A 20134-nucleotide genomic window follows, 5' to 3' on the forward strand; every position below is an offset into this window, starting at 1 on the left:
ATAGAGGATAAGACTTTGTCTTTTGGTACCGAAGTAACAGAAGTTTTACATGCAGTAGCCGAGTTGGCTTTAGCAGATACAGGGGAATCGGAATGGACCAAGTCAACCCCCAGAGGCGTGGGCCTCTTTGCATAAACCCTTGCTTGTTCAGTTTACCGAGGCATTAGAGGGCTTCCACGATACTGTCGTTATTTTGTCTGGTGTAAATAATTTTGCTGGTACCGGTGGATCTTCTCAGACCCTTTAACACCTGGAGGTACTAGTGCATTCCCACCCAGAGGTACTCAGGTGAACACGTCTGGGGTTTCCCCCTGAACGGTCCCGTGAAGACCCCAGAACTGAGGCAGTCTTCCCTTGGGTACCGAAAGTCGGTGCTGGTCTGGTCGCTCTCTTACCAATGTCAGCCTCCCTCCTGTTCCAAATAAAGTCTTCGGTTGCCTTCAGTACCGGTACTACCTGTGAGTTGGAGAGAAGACTAGTCCACAGAGACCACGGGTGAATCCCACAGCAAAAGACACAGGTACTCACAGGGTGATGTATACCCAAACAACGAACGCGGGCATGATGGGGATCGGCCGCAGAGAAAGTCTTCCGGCAACGGATGCACTGTTTGAATCCGGTCTCAAACGACATACGTAGAGGGAGGCACCACGAATTGAAATAAAGTGAAGAACCAATCGCTAAGAAAAATGGGATGGACCAAAAAAAAAAAGTAACGACCCAAAAAGGGGGAAATCCCAGTGCAGCCACATTCCGACCCACCCAGTTGGTGGAAAAACAGGAACTCTGTGTGAAACGTTGGGGTAAGGTGTGGGCCCTTGCGCGCATAGGGACGCACGCGTGACGTAGGCCTCACGCCTTCACAATTCTTAAAGTGACAGCTATCTTTTGTAGCCAGCTTTTCCATCCCACCTGCGGATGCAGGCGTTGCCAACCAGTTGGGAAGGAGGGAGTGCCAGGACAAAAGAGAAGAACAAGTTACTCTCTTACCTGGTAACGCTCTTTCGATGGGATGGTCCGACGACGTATTCCATATCTATGACAGTAATCACCACAGCTGTGCTGCTTCGGAAAATCTTTCTGCGTCTGCGTCGATACGCTATCCTCGAGGGCCTCCGTCGAGCCGACGTCACCAGATGTTATAAGTAGGACGCCGCCAGTAGCCTCAGTTGTAGTTTTTTTCCCCAGAACGTGTGGCGCCAAACCACTGCCAGTATGAACACAGAAAGCCTTGCGGAAACGTAAGCTGCAATCGCATAAGAAATTCTGTAGCGGGGCAGGTAGGGAGGGAGCAATATGGAATACCTCGTCGGACCATCCCATCGAAAGAACGTTACCAGGTAAGAGAGTAACTTGTTCTTCGAGGGGATTGGGTCCTCCAACGTATTCCATATCTATGACAGACTCCCAAAGCAGTACTAACGTATGGAGGAGGGAAAAGAATTTAGAATATAGAAATTTAGAATGCCCAATCAAATTGCACAGTAAAGGACCGCCTTGCCAAAGGCCAGATCCTGCCGATGGATAGAATCGAGGGAGTAGTGACTTACAAAAGTATGGACCGAAGCCCAAGTGGCTGCATCACAGATGTTACGAATAGGAACACCCCTCTGCAGGGCAGTAGAGGCAGCCATACCCCTAGTGGAATGGGCCCGTAAGCCTTCCGGAGGGTCTTTACCCACCAAGCGGTAACATTCAGAAATTGCCAAGATAATCCATCTAGACAAAGTCTGCTTAGTCACAGCTTGTCCCAAACGCCTTCCAGCGCAACCAATAAAGAGCTGATCGTCCACTCTGACCCGGGACATGCGAGAAATGTAGAAACTTAAAGCTCTCCTACGATCCAAACTATGGAGCTTCTCCCTCTTCCTTACCAGGATGTGGAGGAGGATAAAATGCCAGAAGAATAACCACCTGGCTCAAATGAAATTCCGACACCACCTTCGGAAGAAAGGAAGGACGAACTCGAAGGACAACCCTGTCCTTATAAAACACAATGAAGGGTGGCTTAACTGAAAGTGCCTGCAACTCACTCACTCTGCGAGCGGAAGTGACCGCAACTAAAAACACAGTTTTAAGGGTTAACAGCCTCAAAGGACAAGAGTGTAAAGGCTCAAACGGAGCACCCATAAGGAATTTTAGAACAAGGTTCAAATCCCAACCAGGCACCTGGAAAGGCACTGGCGGAAACACATTAGTGAGTCCTTTGAGAAACTGAGAAATTAAAGGAATTTTAAAATAAGAACACTCCTCAGATAAGCGCTTAAATATAGACAGCGCCGCCAGGTAACCTTTACCAGCACCCACTTGCAGGCCCCTGCCCCTGTGGGCCAACAAAAGCAAAAAGACAGAACTACAGGAATGTCACATGAAAAAGGATCCACATTCTTAACCCTGCACCCGTTGCAGAACTTTCTCCAACGGCAACGGTACAAGGACTTTGTTGCCGGCCGTCTGGCCGAAAGCAACACCTCCATCACGTCTTCAGGGAGGTCCCAATCATTATACCTCAACCTTTCAGAAGCCAAGCGTGAAGGTTGAGGGATCTGACCTCTGGATTGAGAACCTGACGCCCCTCCCGTGAGAGCAGGTCGTCTCGGTAGGGAAGACAACGTGGAGGGCAGATGGACAAGTCGAGAAGGTCCGGGTACCACGTCCTCCAAGCCCAATCAGGAGCAATGAGGATCATCCGGGAACCGAACCTCCGTAACCTCTGCAGTACTTGCGGGATGACGGGGACTGGAGGAAACTCTGACAGCAGCGGGAATGACCACTCCACCACGAACGCGTCTCCTAAGGCTCCTTTTGGAGAAAATTCCCGCGAGCAGAACCTTTCGCACTTCCGGTTGACACTGGAGGCGAAGAGATCCACCTGAGGGGTTCCCCCAAAAGGGCAAAGATCTCCAAGAGAATCTCCTGAGCCAGCTCCCACTCGTGAGGGATCACGCTCTGCCTGCTCAGAGCGTCCACCATCTCGTTTTCGTCTCCGGCCAGATGAACTGCCGAGATCGAAACTTCCTGCTGGATGGCCCAGAACCAGAGCTGCACCGCCTCCCTGCACAGAGGAAGTGACCCTGCACCCCCCTTTTGTTGAGGTAGTGCATGGCCACTGTGTTGTCCTTATGAATCAGGACATTCCTTCCTCGCACAGTCGGCAAAAAAGCCTTCAGGGCAAGCCTGACGGCCCGCAGCTCCAACAGATTGATATGGAGTCTGGACTCCGATGGAGATCAACAACCGCTGACTGTCAACTCGTTGGCATGAGCTCCCCATCCCTTGAGGGATGCGTCCGTCACGATTGTCACCTCCGGCCAGGGTAGCCAAAATGGAGCCCCCTTCATCAGATTGCCTTCGACGGCCCACCACAATGTCCTGGGCGACCGAGGGCGGCACCTGAACGGGGTCCGACATCCTGCCGGAGGACTGCGACCACTGCATCTTGAGGGTCCACTGCAGAGATCTCATCCGCAACCTGGCCTCCGGCACCAGAAGAATGCAGGATGCCATGAGGCCGAGTAACCTCAAAAACTTAAACGACGGGAGACTCTGGGCATGTTGAAACTTGTGCACTATCTGCTGAATGTGATGAGCCCTCACCTGGGGAGGAAAACACTGCCCCAAGGAAGTGTCGTGCACTGCTCCGATGTACTGGAGCCGCTGGGTTGGCGTCAAATGGGACTTCTTTAAGTTGAGGGAGAAGCCCAGCCTGTGAAGGGAGTGGCAGGTGACCGACAGATGATCCAGGATTTGCTCGGGAGAGCGTGCCCTGATCAACCAATCGTTCAGGTAGGGGTAGACGTGAATCCCCCCTTTCCTGAGATACGCTGCCACCACCACCATGAGCTTGGTGAATACCCCCGGGGCTGAGGTCAATCCGAACGGCAGGACCCAAAACTGGAAGTGTGAGTCGCCAACCGCGAACCTCAGGTACTTCTTGTGCTTTGGATGGATCGGCACATGAAAATAAGCGTCCTTGAGGGCGAGAGACACCATCCAGTCCTGATGTTGAAGGGCCTGGAGGACTTGAGAAAGCGTAACCACCTTGAACTTGTCCTTCCTGTGGAGCTTGTTCAAACCGCGCAAGTCCATGATTGGTCTCAATCCCCATCTATCTTCGAAATCAAAAAATAAGGGGATACCATCCCTTGTTCCTCTCTGCTACAGGCACCAATTCTATGGCACCTTCCTCCAGCAGGGATTGAATTTCCTGCGCAAGGAGCGGATCCGGACTCTTCAAAGAGAGGTTCCCTGGTGGATTGTCGTGAGGCCTCTGCCGGAAAGGAAGACAGTAGCCGTGGGCTATGATCTCCAGAACCCACAAATCTGAAGTAATGGCACACCACTCTACAAGATACTCGCCAGCCTTCCCCCAACCGGCGAACCATGGGACATGGCCCCATGACTGAGGTGAAGCGGCTGCGGCAGTGCCCGAGGGCAAAGAGGCAACTGCCCAAGCGGCCTTGGCACCTCGAGTACCCTGTTTTCTACCTCTGGCACTCCTACGGTGGCCCCTTGGACTTGCAGCACCTCTCGATTTACTAAAGGATGAGTAATATCGAAAGGAACCTCCCCTCCATTGCTGTCCCCTAGGACGAGAAGGCAGAGGTTGACGAACCGCAGCGCTCAACGACTTCGCTGCAGCTTTGGAGGTCTGCAACCTCTCAAGGCTCTCATCAACCTTGCTGCCAAAAAAAAGATGTTCACCATCAAAGGGCATGTTGAGGAGCCGGGCCTGCACATCAGGAGCAAACCCCGACTACCGCAACCACGCAAACCTGCGTATTACGATGCTCACTGCCATGGACCGGCTGACACAGTCTGCCATGTCCAAACCCGACTGAACGGTCTCACATGGCATCCTTGCCATCCTGTACAATAGCAAGAAAACCATCCCGTTCCTCCCCTTCGGGAATATGTTCAGCCGCCAAGGAAATACAGTTCCACAGATTGTGCGTGAAACGTGACAAGGCACACACGGAGTTGACTGCCTGTAAAGCCATACCCCCTGAAGAAAACACTTTCTTCGCCCCAGCCATCAAAACGCTTGTCGTCCCTATGAGGAGGGATGGTAGGGTACAACGCCTGCTTTGCTGGGGCCGTGGCCGGCCTGCACCACCAAACTCTCCGGAGTGGGATGTGTGGTCAAGTAGCAGGGGTCACTACTGGCTGGACGGTATTTTCACGGTCAAGACTTGCTCACTGATGGGAGACTCTCCGGAGCAGTCCAAGCTGCAGCCACCCTTCTTTGCAAAGCCATATGGAATGGCAGTACCGGGTCAGTTGGAAGACCTTGGTCGAGGATGTCCGTCAGGTCCTCCTGCAAAAAATCTACAGGTGGCGCAGACCACCTCAAGTATTCCGTGACCCTCGACATAAGGCGCCGGTACAAGGGCTCGGCATGGGTACCAGGCTCAGGCCGACAGAACTCCACCTCCGGAGAGGTGTGTCCAGACCACTGGCGTCGTGCAGTGACTGACGCAGGTCTTCAATCTGGCTGTGACCAGACAAAATCTCGTCAGGCACCTCCTCAGGCACCAAACCATCCTCAGATCCCTCATCCCCCTCAGAAATAAAAGCCAGAGGTCGTTAAGAGGGCACAGAAAAAGGGACAAAGACATTCCTAGCCTTGGCCAGAGCCTTTTTGGGGGGTTCCACCGTGCCACAGGGTACCACGGACAAAGCAGCCTGGAAAGGCGTTGAGGGCGTCGACGGAATCAGCGTCGACGTTGAGCGAGGCGCCGACAACTTCGACTGCGTCGACACAGGCCTCGAGGGAGGAGCCCCGAGCGTGTCCTTCGACAGCCTGGGCGCTGATGGCGTCGACGACTTCCTCAGAGGAGGAGCCTCGGGAGAGTCCCTCGACGATGCTGGCACCGCAGGCGTCGATGTCTTCCTCGAAGACTTCACAGGCTCTCGCGGTCTCGAGGGCGTCGAGGACTGGGACCTGGAACGGGCATGTCTAGAGCGACCATCCTTGTCCGACCAGGACCTCGAAGGCGCCCGGTGGTCGCGACGACCACTCGAGCCCGAAGGCGTACGAGCGGTGTCTCTAGCACGGTCACGGCTGGCGTCCCTCGACGGCGCAGACGGACAGAGCCCTGCGATTCAAAAATCGTCATCTCCTTTCGGAAGGAATCCCATTCCTCAGGAGTGGAATGCTTGTTGGGACAAGCAACCCGCCGACGGGCAGAGTCCTCGGATGAGGACAGGGAAGGCGACCTGTGACGGCGCTTCCGTGAGTGCCTCAAAGAGGCAGAGGAATGGCGAGACCGACTCCTGGACCGAGACCCCCCGGACTCACGACGACGATGCAGAGAGTCGCCCTTCGAATTGTCCGTCGCAAGTCCAGTGGATCGCGACTTCCGGGGCTTGGCCACCTTACCCATCAACAGCTTCTTCTTACGGTCCCGCAAGGCTTTCGATGTAAGCAACTGGCAGTCGACACAGTCATCCGTATCGTGGTCCTCCCTGAGGCACCAGAGGCAAGCGTCGTGTGTGTCCGTCAACAATATCTTGGACCCACACACCCAACACTTCTTAAAACCCGACCGCAGGGTGGAAGAAGCCGAAGACATCATTTCAATACACAAACAAACAGGTTCGAAGAACCGAAAGAACAGGATTCAGTAGAACCGAGGCGCGCCGAATTCTCCGAAGCGAACACGTTTGCGGAAAAAACTACAACTGAGGCTACGGGTGTCATGCGTCCTACTTATAACATCCGGTGACGTCGGCTCGACGGAGGCCCGCGAGGACAGCGTATCGACGTCATCAACGCAGGACGCAGAAAGATTTTCCAAAGCAGCACAGCTATGGTGATTACGGTCATAGATATGGAATACGTCGGAGGACCCAATCCCCTCGAAACATTATTAGAGTCAGCATAGGTATCATTAACATTGGCGCAAGGCAGGGGAGCCAGAGATGCATTCTTGTGGGCATCAGAGATAGTATAGTTTTATCTGTTATATCTGCCATTTAGGCGGGGCACGAGCTAGTGGAAGGCACACCTGTAGGCGAGGATCCAGCAGTGGTTAGGTTGATCAAAGGGGTAAAAGTTAGCAAGCCGCCTTTACTGAAATATTCCTGTTTGTGGGACATCAATGTGGTGCTCCGGATATCCAATCAGTGGCCGCATAACGAGTTTGTCGGTGGCACGTTTGCCACCTTGTTATGCTTAGTCTCTTGCAGACCCGTGTCAGACGTGAGGGCCCGAGAGGTAGACGGGAAGGTATTCTACCCAGAGGGATCGCGTTCAATATTGCACGGTGTACCAAGAGCAATTGCACAGTAATCTCTTACCCATACTTTCTCCATAACGCCAAGTTATGCGTGGCACAATGCATTAAGCAGTACAAACCTGCTACTGCGGTAGTCAGGCTGCACAGCTTTTGATTGTACGCAGGAAGCCTTTTCAAGCCGTGGCGCCAGCCACCATAGCGCGGTGGGTGAGAGAAGTAATGGCCCTAGCAGGGATTGATGTGTCAATTTTCGGGGCACATTCTGTCCGGGGAGCCATGGCATCCAAAGCTTTTGCGGCAGGCGTATCATTGCAAGTTATCATGAGAGCTGCGGATTGGTCTAGTGACTCCACATTTAAGACTTTCTATTTCAAGCCTGTATCGGCCATCGCAACGGCAGTAATGGAGAGCTATGGATATAGTACCGAGTGCCATGATCCTGTCCTACCAGAAGGAAAGGAATGATGGGGGATAGTAGTTCTCTTTTTCAGTTTTCTTGTTTTCCCTGCAGATTGTTACTGATTTGTACATTTAAAAAAAAAAAGTTAAATGTTTTAAAGGGTTGCTGGAGAGTAGCTAATAAAAAGAAGTGAAGCATAATGCTTGCATCCGTGTCTTTAATAGAATCAATACTCAGTGAAGCCAGAAGAGAGTATTCTGTGGAGAGAAAATCAAAATATTATCTAATAGACAATATCTCAACAATCAAAACTATTCTGCAAAACTATACAAAAAAACTGCAAAACTATACCTGCGCTCCGGGTCCAGAGCTTCCAGCTGCAGCGGTGTTCCACCTGCAGTGTCTTCTGGCCCGCCTCTGCCACCCAGGGCTGCCATCTTGTTCTAGTGTGAGGCCCTGCTCCCGCACCCTGTGCCAGACGTGACTGCTGAGGGCTCCCACCTGACAGCGGCAGGAGCCGCTACATTCTGCACCTGGACCGTTCTTGCCTACTGCCTGCGACAACCATTGGACACGTCAGATCCTCTGTGGGCCACACGTTGGAGGATCCCAGTTTCCTCGGTACAGCCGCCTCCTGCCCAGCTGCCCATTTTCTCCATAGTCTCCTGACTACTTGGGAAGCCTGTCTACCCTCTCTGCCATCCAGTCCTGGAACGTGACAACCACTGGACCTCCTCCAACCACACAGTCCCTCCTACTAGACCCTCCCATGCTTCCCCTTCAATTCATACCCAGCAAGTATCACACTTGCTTACCTCCTACTGCTCAGCCCCTGCTGCTAGTCCTCTCCCCCCTTCCTCATCTAAGCGTGTTCTTCCAATACCACGGTCACAGCCCCGGACCCAGCCCCCTCCCCCCGCTCCTGCCTTTCACCCTACAACACAGTCCCTGCTACCAAACTTCCAACCCCCCCACTCCCCACTGGGTTTAACCTGGCATACGCAAACTGCTCCAGCTCTTGCCCTACCCTTTCCTGCCACTTACCTCTCTCTCCTCAGCTGAGACTCTTCCCACCTCCTTCTCAGCTTTGGGCACAACCAACACTACCAACTCCCTGCCTGCCTCCTACCCACCCGTCAGGCTCTGCAACTGAGCATTCCCCGCCTCATTCCTAGCTTGGTCCCTACCACTCTTCTTAGCCAGCCCCTGTTCTAGTGCACCATGTCTCCTGCCACCTCTCATACAGTCTGCAGCTGAACATCTCCCAACTTCCTTCCCAACCTGTTCCCATACACTTCTCGCTGCCTGCTTCTGATCTTGCGTACCCTGACTCCCTGCTTGCTATCTACCAAACTTAGTACCATACTGAGTAGCAAGCTGAGTACCAATCTGAGCCTCCCCTCTCCTACACCAGTGCTGACTCTACTAAAAGCTGCTACACTGGTCCCTGTTCTCGCCATCACAAGTCCCAACAGCAATGGACCTTCATAGCTCCACGTATCACTGATTCCTCTGTTATACGATCTGCCAAATCTCTTTTTCACCACCCTCTCTCCCCCCTCTCACTCACCCCACCTTCCCCTCTCCCTCCTACTTTTTCCCTCCTCATGCCCAGTCCCCTCTTCAACCCCCTCCCCCACTCCTCCTGTTACACACCTACCCTCTCTCACCATCCTAATCTTTTTTACACCCCCCCCCCCAACACTCATCATTCCAGCCTCATGAACATGGCGCTCTGGAACGCCAGATCCATCGGCAACAAGACTGCAGCAGTTCGACATATTCTTTCGTCTCAACCTTCATTTCCTAAGTCTAACTGAAAACTGGATCCCCCCCCATAACACTTCTGTCCCCACTTCCCTAACTACCTCCTCGTCCTCCTTCTCTCATATCTCTCGCGCTACTGGCCGTGGCGGAGGTAGTGGCCTCCTCTACCACCCCAAATACCTTTCCTCTACCTCCTCACCATCTCTTCCTTCTTTCCCTTCCTTTGAATTTCTTTACAAATCTTTCCCCTCTCCTCACCCCATTTCCTTTCTAATCATCTATAGACCCCCTGGCCCTCTTTCTTCCTTCTATGAAGATCTTGATCACCTCCTCTCGCTCATCTCTCCCTCCCCCTCTCCTCTAACTGTACTTGGCGACTTTAATCTTCACCTCCCTTCTGCCCCTCATTCCTCATCCCTCTTCTCCATCCTTGACTCCTACCTCCTTTTCCCCCTTCCTTCTTCCCCCCTCATTCCTCTGGCTCCACTCTTGACCTCATCTTCAATTCTTCCTACCCCTCTTCCTCAGTCTCTACTCTTCCTGTCTATCTCTTCGATCATGCCTTACTCTCCTTCTCCCTTTCTCCCCTCCCACATTCCTTGTTAGGGAGAATTCTCTGTAAAGGCTAATTTCCCAAACCTAGCGAGTCCCCCAGCAGCTTTCCTGGATTTTTGGGGTTTATTTTTTCTCCTGCTAAGAGTGAGACTCTTTTCCTCCCACTCTTAGACATGATTTGAGGTGTTCCTTTGAATTTGTATGTGTTTTATGGGCTATGGGGTCCTTTACCCCATAGGGCTACATGTGTTTTGATATGTGGGTTACACAGCACCCTCCGTGCGGTAACCCAGGGGTGTCGTAGCGACCCCCAAACATAGACTCCATACCCTGGGACTGACTACTGTCTCCCAGGGCATGTAAAGTCACCATTGGCTTTACTAGTCTCAAATTGTGAACAGAACCAGTACAAACCATCATATTGTGGACGTACTGGTCGGGGCAATCCGATTGCCCCGGGGTCTGTTGTTCGAGGGGGCACTGTCCAGTTCCCCCCGACCGAGTTTTGGCTGGTGGCAGTGGATACTACTTTTTATATTCGATCGCGAATATATTCCTATGGGATTTTCCCATTGTTCGAGGCTACCACTTTTTAAAATAGCCTCGAACATACCGCCGGTTTATTAAATTAATATAAATTCACCGGTTGGTATTTTTTGCCGAAACTTGGTTCCAAAATGGCGTTTGTGTTCGCTTCTGTGACTCCAACCCAAGTCGAGCCCTTTGTTCCACTTTTTGGCAGGCTTCTCCACAGAAGCCTCCAAAAGTGGTTCCACTCTGTCTGGGTACCACAGGGGGTGTGGGAGGGGGATTAGGCACCCTGGACTGAGTTGCCTTGCCAACTCAAGTCGCACTCTGGTGTGATTGGCCCAAGTGGTGAGCCGCCCGGCTCACCACTTAGCATGTTTGAGTGACAGCTAGGCTGAATGAATGGGGGTTTTCTGCATAAAAGCAGGGCTTTGGGGACTGGAACTTCAAAAGTCGCCACTGGACCTAAAGAATCCAAGGAGGGAGAAGCCGAGCCGACCTGCAACAATGACACCACCGGTGGAGCCCTGCTGAACCGTCTCACCACTTTTCCCGACGACAGAGGAGATCTCCAGGCCGGAGTGTCTTCTTCCTTTGACTGGTGGGGATAACCAGTTTGCCCGTCTTTTCGCCTTCCTGGACCATCTCGTGGCCGCCTTACCCGTGCCAAGCACCCCGGCAACCGGAATACCACTGTTTACCACTACCAGGAAGAAAAGGGTGGTACCTTGTAACCGGGAAACTCTGCGGCTGGTTTCTTCCCTGGCAGTGCAACAACCTTCAGCTTTCCTCCACGTCGAGACCTCCTCTTCCTCTGGACGAAACACCGACTTGCACCCGGTGCCAGGAACAACTGGCGTTCTTCCCATTTTCAGGAACTGTGCCCCGCCTGGCTTCACCTGCGACAGATCGTTCGTGGTGACAGTAAATCCTCGACTTTCTAACTTGGGTTAGCCTGGGGCCTGTTAACTAACTTTTCCTGACTTGATCTCAATCTTTTGTGAACTATTTATAAAGACTCTTTGGGCATAACCCCACTGTGTGATCCTGGACACATTTCGCTTGCTCTCTCCAAGAGTGGGCCTGGCATTTGAACTTCCTTGCTCTCCAGTAGACTTTGCCTAACCTGCCTCACTATGGTTCTTTGAAAAGTCTTGAGATTTGTGTGCTTTCATAACTCTGCCTTTTTCCCTCCCTTTTTAAAGAACTTATTAGAGTGCCATCTTATGTTAAGCGCTCACCTCTGTCTGAAAATAAGTGGTGTTTCTCATTAAGACTTGTTTAATAAGTAATCAGGGTTGTATCTATATAATAGTGACTGTGTGTTGAATTGACTTACCTCTTTTTGTGCTAGTGTAATTTACAAGTGTATTTCTAAATAAATAATTATGTACTTTTACACCAAAGCTGTGGTCAGTGTTTGCTTGTACTACTGTATCTCTTACTGTATCTCTGTACCTATCGTGTATACTCTATATACTGCCTAACACATCTTGAGAGAAGTCTGACTGCTCAGCCACAGCTACCAGGTAAATCTGGGTGGTACAAACTGCTACCAATTGGGTTTACTGCCAACCACCTGTAGTCTTAAATCTTTTGCAGTGGTCCCTAAGGGAACTGCACAGGTTTCTGCCTAACATTCCTCTTCTACTAGGCCCTCTCCTCCCATCTTCTCACGGCGTGACTTTTGCAACTTTGATCCTTCCCTCTTTATTGACACTTGCTCTTCTTCTCTCCAAGACTTCTCTTTATTGTCAGCCAATGATGCTCTATCCTCTCTTTCCTCTTCTATTTCCTCTTCCCTTGATCAACTCTACCCCCTTTCTCTCTTCTGCCCAACCCGGAAACCCTCTCAACCTTGGCTCACTCCTCAACTCCTCTTTATGCGGCGCCTTCTCCGACGTCTGGAGAGACTCTCAAAACTCCCTCGCTTCTCGCTTTCCAACCAAACCTCCTATTTCTCTTACCACACTCTTCGACTCTTGTCTTGCCTCGGCTAAACACTCCTACTACTCTAACCTTCTCCACTCCCAAGCCTCCCAGCCTCGCGGTATCTTCCAAACTCTCTCTCGACTTCTCTCCCCTACCACCCCTGATCCCTCCTCCTCTTCTACACTTTCTCCCTCTGACTTCGCCAGCTTCTTCTCCAAGATTCTTACCCTTCGGCAAATAATCAACTGCTCCATGGATTTCCCCTCTTCTCCCCCACCCCCTCATCCTGCATGTCCTACTTCTCACCTATCTCCCCTTCTGAAGTCTCTACCCTCCTCTCCAAATCCCATCCCATGTCCGCCCCAACCAATCCTCTCCCATTCCTTCTTATCCCTAAGACCTACCCTCTTCTTATTCCCTACTTTACTTCCTTCTTCAACATCTCTTTCCTCAGCCACCTTTCCCTCTGCTTTTAAGCATGCCACGATCATCCCTATTTTGAAGAAACCTTCTGCTGATCCCCTTCTCACCTCTAAATTCCAGCCCATCTCTCTTCTTCCATTCCTCTCTAAGCTTCTCGAGCGCCTCGCCTACTCTCTCAGCTCTCATCCTTTGTCACCAACCTCTCTCTCCTACCCCCCTACCAATCTGGCTTCCGTCCTAAACACTCTTCTGAAACTGCTCTCACCTATATCCTTAACTCCCTCCTCTCTGCTCGACACTCTAAGCAATCCTCTATCCTTATTCTCCTTGACCTTTCTGCTGCCTTCGACACTGTTGATCATCCCCTTCTATTCCACACTCTTTCTTCCTTTGGGGTCAAAGGCTCTGTTCTTAACTGGCTATCCTCAGACCTCTCTTCCCGCTCTTTTACTGTTTCCTGGGGTGGCCGGTCCTCTCCAACCCAACCTCTAGAACAGGGCGTACCTCAAGGTTCGGTGCTTGGACCTTTCCTCTTCTCTCTATAGACCTCCCTCCTTGCCCCCGTTATCTCCTTGTTTGGCATGTCCCACCATTTCTATGCTGACAACACTCAACTCTTCCTTTCTTTCTCCTCCTTCTCAACTGACCTCCACCTAAAACTTTCTTCCTGCCTTACTGCCATAAAGAACTGGCTGTCTTCCCGCTTTCTCTACCTTAACACTGACAAGACTGAAGTCTTATTCTTTCCCTCCAACTCTGTTCTCCCTCCCTCTCCTCTGCCTTTCCTTCACTTTCCTCCCTCTAATCTCCCTATCTCTCTCCATGCTCGTAACGTAGGCATTCACTTTGACTCCTCTCTCTCTTTCTCCCACCATCTCTCTCTCACTTCTCGTGCCTGTCGCTACCACCTCTTCAATTTTCGCAAAGTCTGTCCCTCTCTCACCTTCCATGCTACCAAACTTTTAATCTCCTCCCTTATCTTCTCCCGCCTCTTCTACTGCTCTTCCTTATTCTTTGGACTACCTACTTCTCATCTCGCCCCCCTCAAATCTATCTACCATTCTCCTGTTCGTACCCTCTGTCTCCTTACCTCCCGTGACTCCATCTCTACTTCCCTCTCTTCCCTTGGCTGGCTTCCATTTCATTCCCAACTTAAATTTCCCTTTCTCTGCCGTGTCTTCAAATCTCTCCATGGTCTTGCTCCCCCTTATCTCTCCTCCCTCCTCTCTTTCTACTCTCCCTCCCGTTCCCATCGTTCTGTTGACCATTTCCTTCTCACTGTACCTCCGTCCCCTTGTGCCCCCTCCCGTTTCCACTCCTAACTCCTAGCCCCCCTTCACTGGAATTCCCAACCTCTTGCAATCCACTCTACCCCCACCTTCTCCTCATTCCGCACCTCCCTTAAATCTCTCCTCCTCCATTCTCCTCCTTGAAACCCCTTCCCCTACCTGCCTCCCATCCCTCCTTCATCTTTCCCCTTGATTATCCCCCTCCCCTACCCTACCTCCACTCTCACCTTTTCCCCCTTACCCCCCTCCTCCTCCTCCTCCTCCTCACCCCTCCCCCCCACCCAGTCCTACTCCACTATTCTCCCTGTTCCCTCCAGTTAATTGCTCTTCTTACTGTTTTGTTGACTGATTCATATTGTAATTTGCTTCTACCGTTATATTGTTTATGTTTCATTTATTAAGTTGTTCAATTGTGCAGCGCTTTGGTGTAAAGCGCTATATAAACCAATAAATACAAATATTCAAGTAAACTATTGAACAGACTATAACAAACCTGTGTCGGGAAAGGTACTTGAATGCGACCCTCCAAAATGTTGTCTGTTGTTATTTCCACAGAACGGGTCAGCTGCAGATCTTGCAGAACTAAATGATAAGGAACTTGAGGGAACATCTCTTGAATCTGATGTGCCTGAAATGAGAAATTATAAGTTACTAACCGTAGTGACTAACATACTCCTAGTCTATAGTCCCCTTTTCTCCATACTGTATGGGCGTCCCTTCCAAGGGACTGGAGACGGAACCTTTTTCTCCAGAAAAAAACCTGCTTCCTCTTTAACTTTAGTGGCGAGCAGGGCCGCGGCACAGGGAAAATGCGCTGCACTGACTACGCCCTCCGGCGCCACACCTCAGTCCCCATTGACGCGTCGACAATAGATTTAACATTGCCTAATGACACCAGTATTATTAGGGGGGAGGTTGGTTGGACGTATGGAGGAACGGGGACTATGGACTAAGAGTACGTTAGTCACTACGCTGAGTAACTTATAATTACTCTATTGTCCCGTCCCCTTTCCTCCATACTGTATGGGCATTTACAACTGATTGTAGCTCCAAGGTGGAGACCCTCCTTAACCAAATAGGTTCCCGAGAACCGCCTGCCGAAATCGGCATCAGATCTAGAGCCGGCATCCAAATAATAATGCTTGCAGAAAGCCGAGGGAGAGGCCCAAGTGGCCGCCCTGCTTATGACTTGCCAAAGGAGATGGCTCTGGAATGCGATGGCCGTTGTCTTGGCCCTGACTGTGTGGGCATGCATGTTGGCCGGGAGCGGCTTGTGCTGGCCCTCGTACGCTTCCTTGATGGCAGAGACCATCCATTGGGAAATGGAGGCCTTAGAGGCCTGATAGCCTGGCCTCGAGCCTCCGAAAGTGATAAACAGAGCATCCGACTTGCGGAAGCCCTTGGTCCTGTCGAAGTAGAATCTTAGGGCACGCCTGACATCCAGGCAGTGCAGCACGCTCTGTGCTTCATCCTTGGGATCGTGAAAGAACGTAGGAATAACTATTTCTTCTTTCAAGTGAAAAGCAGATGAAACCTTAGGCAGAAATGCCAGATGCGTCCGCATGACTACCTTGTCCTTGTGAAAGGTGGTATATAGTTCAGAGGCAACCAGCGCCCTGGACCTCGTTGACTCTGCGTGCCGAGGAAAGACCGACTAATAAGGCCGTCTTGATGGTCACCAGCCTAATGTCCACGGATGCCATTGGCTCGAATGGCTTGTGCGCCAGGGCGCCCAAGACTTTGTTAAGGTCCCACACCGGGTGTGGTCTCTGGACGGAAGGGTAGAGCCTAGCAAGACCAGTCAGATGTTTGACAATAGGGTTGGAGGAGGAAAAAATGCCTTCCTCCCGAGTTCCTGTAAGCCCCAATGGCTGCAAGGTATGTGCGGCAGGTGTCCACCTGTACTCCCGAATTAGCGAGGTGCGCCGAAAAGGAAAGCACCTCGTCCACATTGCAGGCCAAGGGGTCGATTGCCTTTGAGTCTGCCCAGTGGCAGAGCCTGGTCCATTTGCTTTTGTACTGAGCCCTGGTGGCTTTGCTCCTGGCGCCTTGTATGATCTCCACATTGGCCTGTGAGAGGCTAGGGTGCCGAAGCGTTACCTGCTCAGGTACCACGCTGTGAGGGCTAGTTTCCCTGGCGCGGGGTGGATGATTCTAACCCCCTGCTGTGCCAGAAGATGTGCTGGGCCCCTCCCGGAAGGTGTATCGGGGGCACCTCTGAGAGGCCGAGTAGTTCCGAAAACCATGGCCTGGCCGGCCACCATGGAGCTGTCAGAATGATGACGAGTCGGTGAGACTCCCTGATCTTGCAAATTACCCTGTGGCTCAGGGGAGTAGGCGGAAAGGCGTAGGCTTTCATGCCGGTCCACTGGAGGTGAAATACGTCGCCCAGAGAGTCTGGGCCCTGACACTGCCAGGATGCGAACTGGGGACACTTCTTGTTATGCCAGGTGGCAAAGAGATCCACTTGGGGATGACCCCACCTGTTGAACATCTCCCGAATAACTAGGTTGTTTAGCTGCCACTCGTAATTGTCCGCTCCAAGCCTGCTGAGCCTGTCCGCCTCCAGGTTGGATTCCCCCGGGAGGTGGACCGCTGAGAGGTAAATGTCGTTTTCCAGTGCCCATTCCCACATGCTGATCAACAGCTTGCACAGAGGAGGGGGATCTGGTGTCTCCCTGCTTGTTGACGTAATACATGCTGGTCGAGTTGTCTGTCTGGATGAGGACAACCTTTCCCCTGAGAAGTGGTAGGAATGCTCTGAGAGCTAGCCAGATGGCGTTCAGCTCCAGCCAATTGATGTGGTATTCCTGCTCCTGTCGAGTCCAGATGCCGTGGACCGAGAGATCGTCCAGGGTGGCTCCGCAGCCTTCGAGCGAGGAGTCTGTGGTGATGGTGGACTGCGGAGAGGGCGGCCAAAAGGGCTTGCCCATCCGTAGGTTGCAGTCCATGGACCACCAAGTTAGGTCCGGGTGGAGAGATGGAGGAACGTTGATCGTCTCGGATTGCGAGCCCCGCTCCCGATTCCATGAAGCCGCGAAGTGCCGCTGAATCCTTCTCATCCTCAGTCTCCTGTGCGGCGCGGCTAACAGGACTGTTGCCAGTAGACCCAGGAGATGTTGGTACCACCATGCAGAGGTCCCTTCTCGTCTGAGTAAGTGGGCGGTGGCCCTCTTGATGGCCGAGATTTTGTCTTCCGACGGGAAATCCCTCTCGGAGCACGTGTCCCAAATGAGTCCCAGGAATGTCATAGTCTGCGTAGGGTGCAGCTGTGACTTCTTGAGGTTGAGCGAGAAGCCCAGGTCGTGCAGTGTGTTCATAAGGGCATGGGAAGAGTGGCGAACCGCTTCCGGAGTTGTAGCCCTGACAAGTCTGTCGTCGAGGTATGGGTAGATGTGGAGGCCCTGCGCTCTGAGGAGGGCCGCCACAGTGTTCATGAGTCTGGTAAAGACCATGGGGGCCGAGTTGAGGCCAAATGGAAGGACTTTGTATTGGAAATGGGAGCCCATGATCCTGAACCGTAGGAAAGAAGGATGGTGCTGCCAAATTGGGACGTGTAGGTACGCATCCTTCAGGTCCAGGGAGCACATCCAGTCTCCCTTGTCCAATGTCTCTGCTATAAAAGCTGGCGTAACCATCTTGAATTTTTGCAGGGGTAGGGAGAGGTTGAGGGTAGAAAGTTAGAGCAAAACTCTCAGGCACACCTGGTTCTTCTTCTGAATGTCAAAAATCTTCAAGTAGAAGTCACAGCCTCGCTGGGAGGCTGGGACTTCCTCCACGGCTTGGCTCTTTACGAGCAACCGGATCTCCGCCAAAAGAGTTGCTGTCCCAACCTGTGGGAGGGGAGGAGAGGCTGGGATAGGAAGGTGGTACCCTGTGGATACTACTGAGGATCCAGGGGTCTGCGAAATTCTGGCGCCAGAATTGTACATGGAGAGCAAGCCTGCCCCCACCGGAGACACGTGGCCCCGAAGGGGCGTGTCATGCCTTCTTTCCCTTGGAGGCTGACGCTGAGGAGGGGGGACTGGAAAAAGCCCTTAACCCCCACCCCTTTCTGTTAGCGCCGGTTCTGAGACAGCGAGCGGTCCTGCTGCCTGGATCTGCGTTCCTGGAAGCCGCGGAACACTCCGTTATGTACGACCCTTTTCCGAGCGCTGCTGCGATTCGGTGTACGACTTGGGTGTGGTCTTTGTAAGAATGGATAAAGACTTCGCCGTTTGTGAGAGGTTCTTCTTGTCCAGCTTTTCGTCTGTAGAGGAGTGGAAGAGGACCCCCCACCTCAAACTATAGATCTAGAATGCGCTCCTGGACATCAAGGTTGAATTTCGTTGCCCGGAGCCAGGCTGTTCTCCTCATGTCCGTGGCAATGCAGATGGCACGGCCTGAGTTATCGATATGAACCACTGTGGATTCCATGAGGTCATGCGCCACGAGCTTGGCTTCCGCTAGCCCCGCCTTAAAGCGTGATTGGCATTGGGTGGGGAGTTCCGGGAGGAAGTCTGCAATTTCCCACCATAACCGTTGGTTGGCAGCAGCCAGCATGGCACCTGCGTTGGCCTGACGCAGGTGCAAGGAGGCGTTGGAGTAGATCTTCTTGCCGTACACCTCCAAGATCTTCTCCTCTTTGCCTAGCAGTGCCACAGAGGAGGAGGCCGACGGAGGCTTGGAGTATAGTGATACCGCAGGGATCACTGAGGAGTGTGGCTGAGGATGGGTCGAGAGCAAGAGTGTATCCCCCTCCACCTGCCTGTACTTGGCATCCAGGCGTCGGTTGACCGGCTGGGCCGAGTGGGGCTCGAGCCAACCCTTCTTGGCCAAGGAGACTACATCGGTTTGCAGTGGTGGAATCCCTGTGTTGGCAGAAGGGCATCTCGTGAGGACTTCAGCCAGAACTCCCTCTGCCGGCTGTTCGACCTCGGGTTGGGGAAGGCCCATGTACTCTGCCAGGCCAGCAAGACTTTCATGGAAGGCCCAGGCTGAGGATGGCGTGTCCGGATCCTCCTCCTCGTCCATTTCCTGTGGATTTGGATGATCTTGTGGAGGAGGCGGAGTAGATGGTGCCGGAGACTGGGGTGCAGGGACCGCAGCCGGCAGCTGAGGAGGAGGCGGAGGTTGCAGAGTTGGATGTGGAGCCGGATGAGGCTACTGCACCGGGGCCTGGGGGCTCGATGGAGGTGTCTGTGGTGCCATTAGTATGGCGGGGAGGACTTCCCCGACTACATCTTTGATGATAACCCCCATCTGAGGAGACCTCATGAGGCCGAGAAACTTCTCGAAGAGCACCTCCTCACTGGCCAAAGAGGTGGCAGGGGGTACCGACGGGATAGCAGGGGGCTGCTGGAGCCGCTGCATACACTGTCCATATGGACTCAAAGGAAAGTTGCCCTGCGCAAATGAAGGTTAGACTGTAGGCCACGTACCTGGTTGAAGTCAGTCCCACCTTGACACTCGTTCTTCGCCGAATTCGTGGAATGGCGTCAGACGGGTGCCCCTTTCTGGAGTGGTGGCCATTTTGTCGAGCTGCCTGCCACGTGCCTGCGACGTGCTGCCCAGCCACCTGGGCCCGGCCTCGTCCAAGACTCTTGCAGGTGGATCACGAGGCCTACCCTGCTCCTCAGGCCTCGGCCCGAAGCCAAACCCAGGAGCGCTGGTGAATTCGGCCGGTTCCCGTCGACGCGGAAAAGGGGACTCGGGTTTGACACCGGAGGGTGAAGTCAGGGCAACGCATGCCCCCTGGGCCGTGCCCCTGCACGCCTCTAAAATTAAAGGGGGAAGAAGGTTTTTTCTGGTAAAAAAGGGTCCGTCTCCCATCCCTTGGAAGGGACACCCATACATTATGGAGGAAAGGGGACGGGACGTACGAGTATATTAACATACAATGCACCTCCAAGATTATTACTATCTAGACTGCATGAATAGCATTTAAACCTTCCAAGACAGATACAATAAATACATTTAAACTAGTATTATGCTTTACTTTGCAACTCATGTAGCAAAAA

General features: G+C 52.5%; 1 protein-coding gene across 1 annotated transcript in view; it reads right to left on the reverse strand.

Annotated features, from left to right (window-relative positions):
• Positions 1-20134, reverse strand: part of AMFR (autocrine motility factor receptor) — a 1604297-nt gene that overhangs the window by 280650 nt on the left and 1303513 nt on the right. The window contains exon 11 of the mRNA XM_069640231.1: positions 14629-14763. Coding sequence (XP_069496332.1) covers positions 14629-14763 — 135 coding nt within the window. The remainder of the gene's footprint in view (positions 1-14628; positions 14764-20134) is intronic.

This window comes from Ambystoma mexicanum, chromosome 1q, assembly GCF_040938575.1.
Source record: "Ambystoma mexicanum isolate Mex_15411 chromosome 1q, UKY_AmexF1_1, whole genome shotgun sequence".
In the NCBI taxonomy this organism is placed as follows: Eukaryota; Metazoa; Chordata; class Amphibia; order Caudata; family Ambystomatidae; genus Ambystoma; species Ambystoma mexicanum.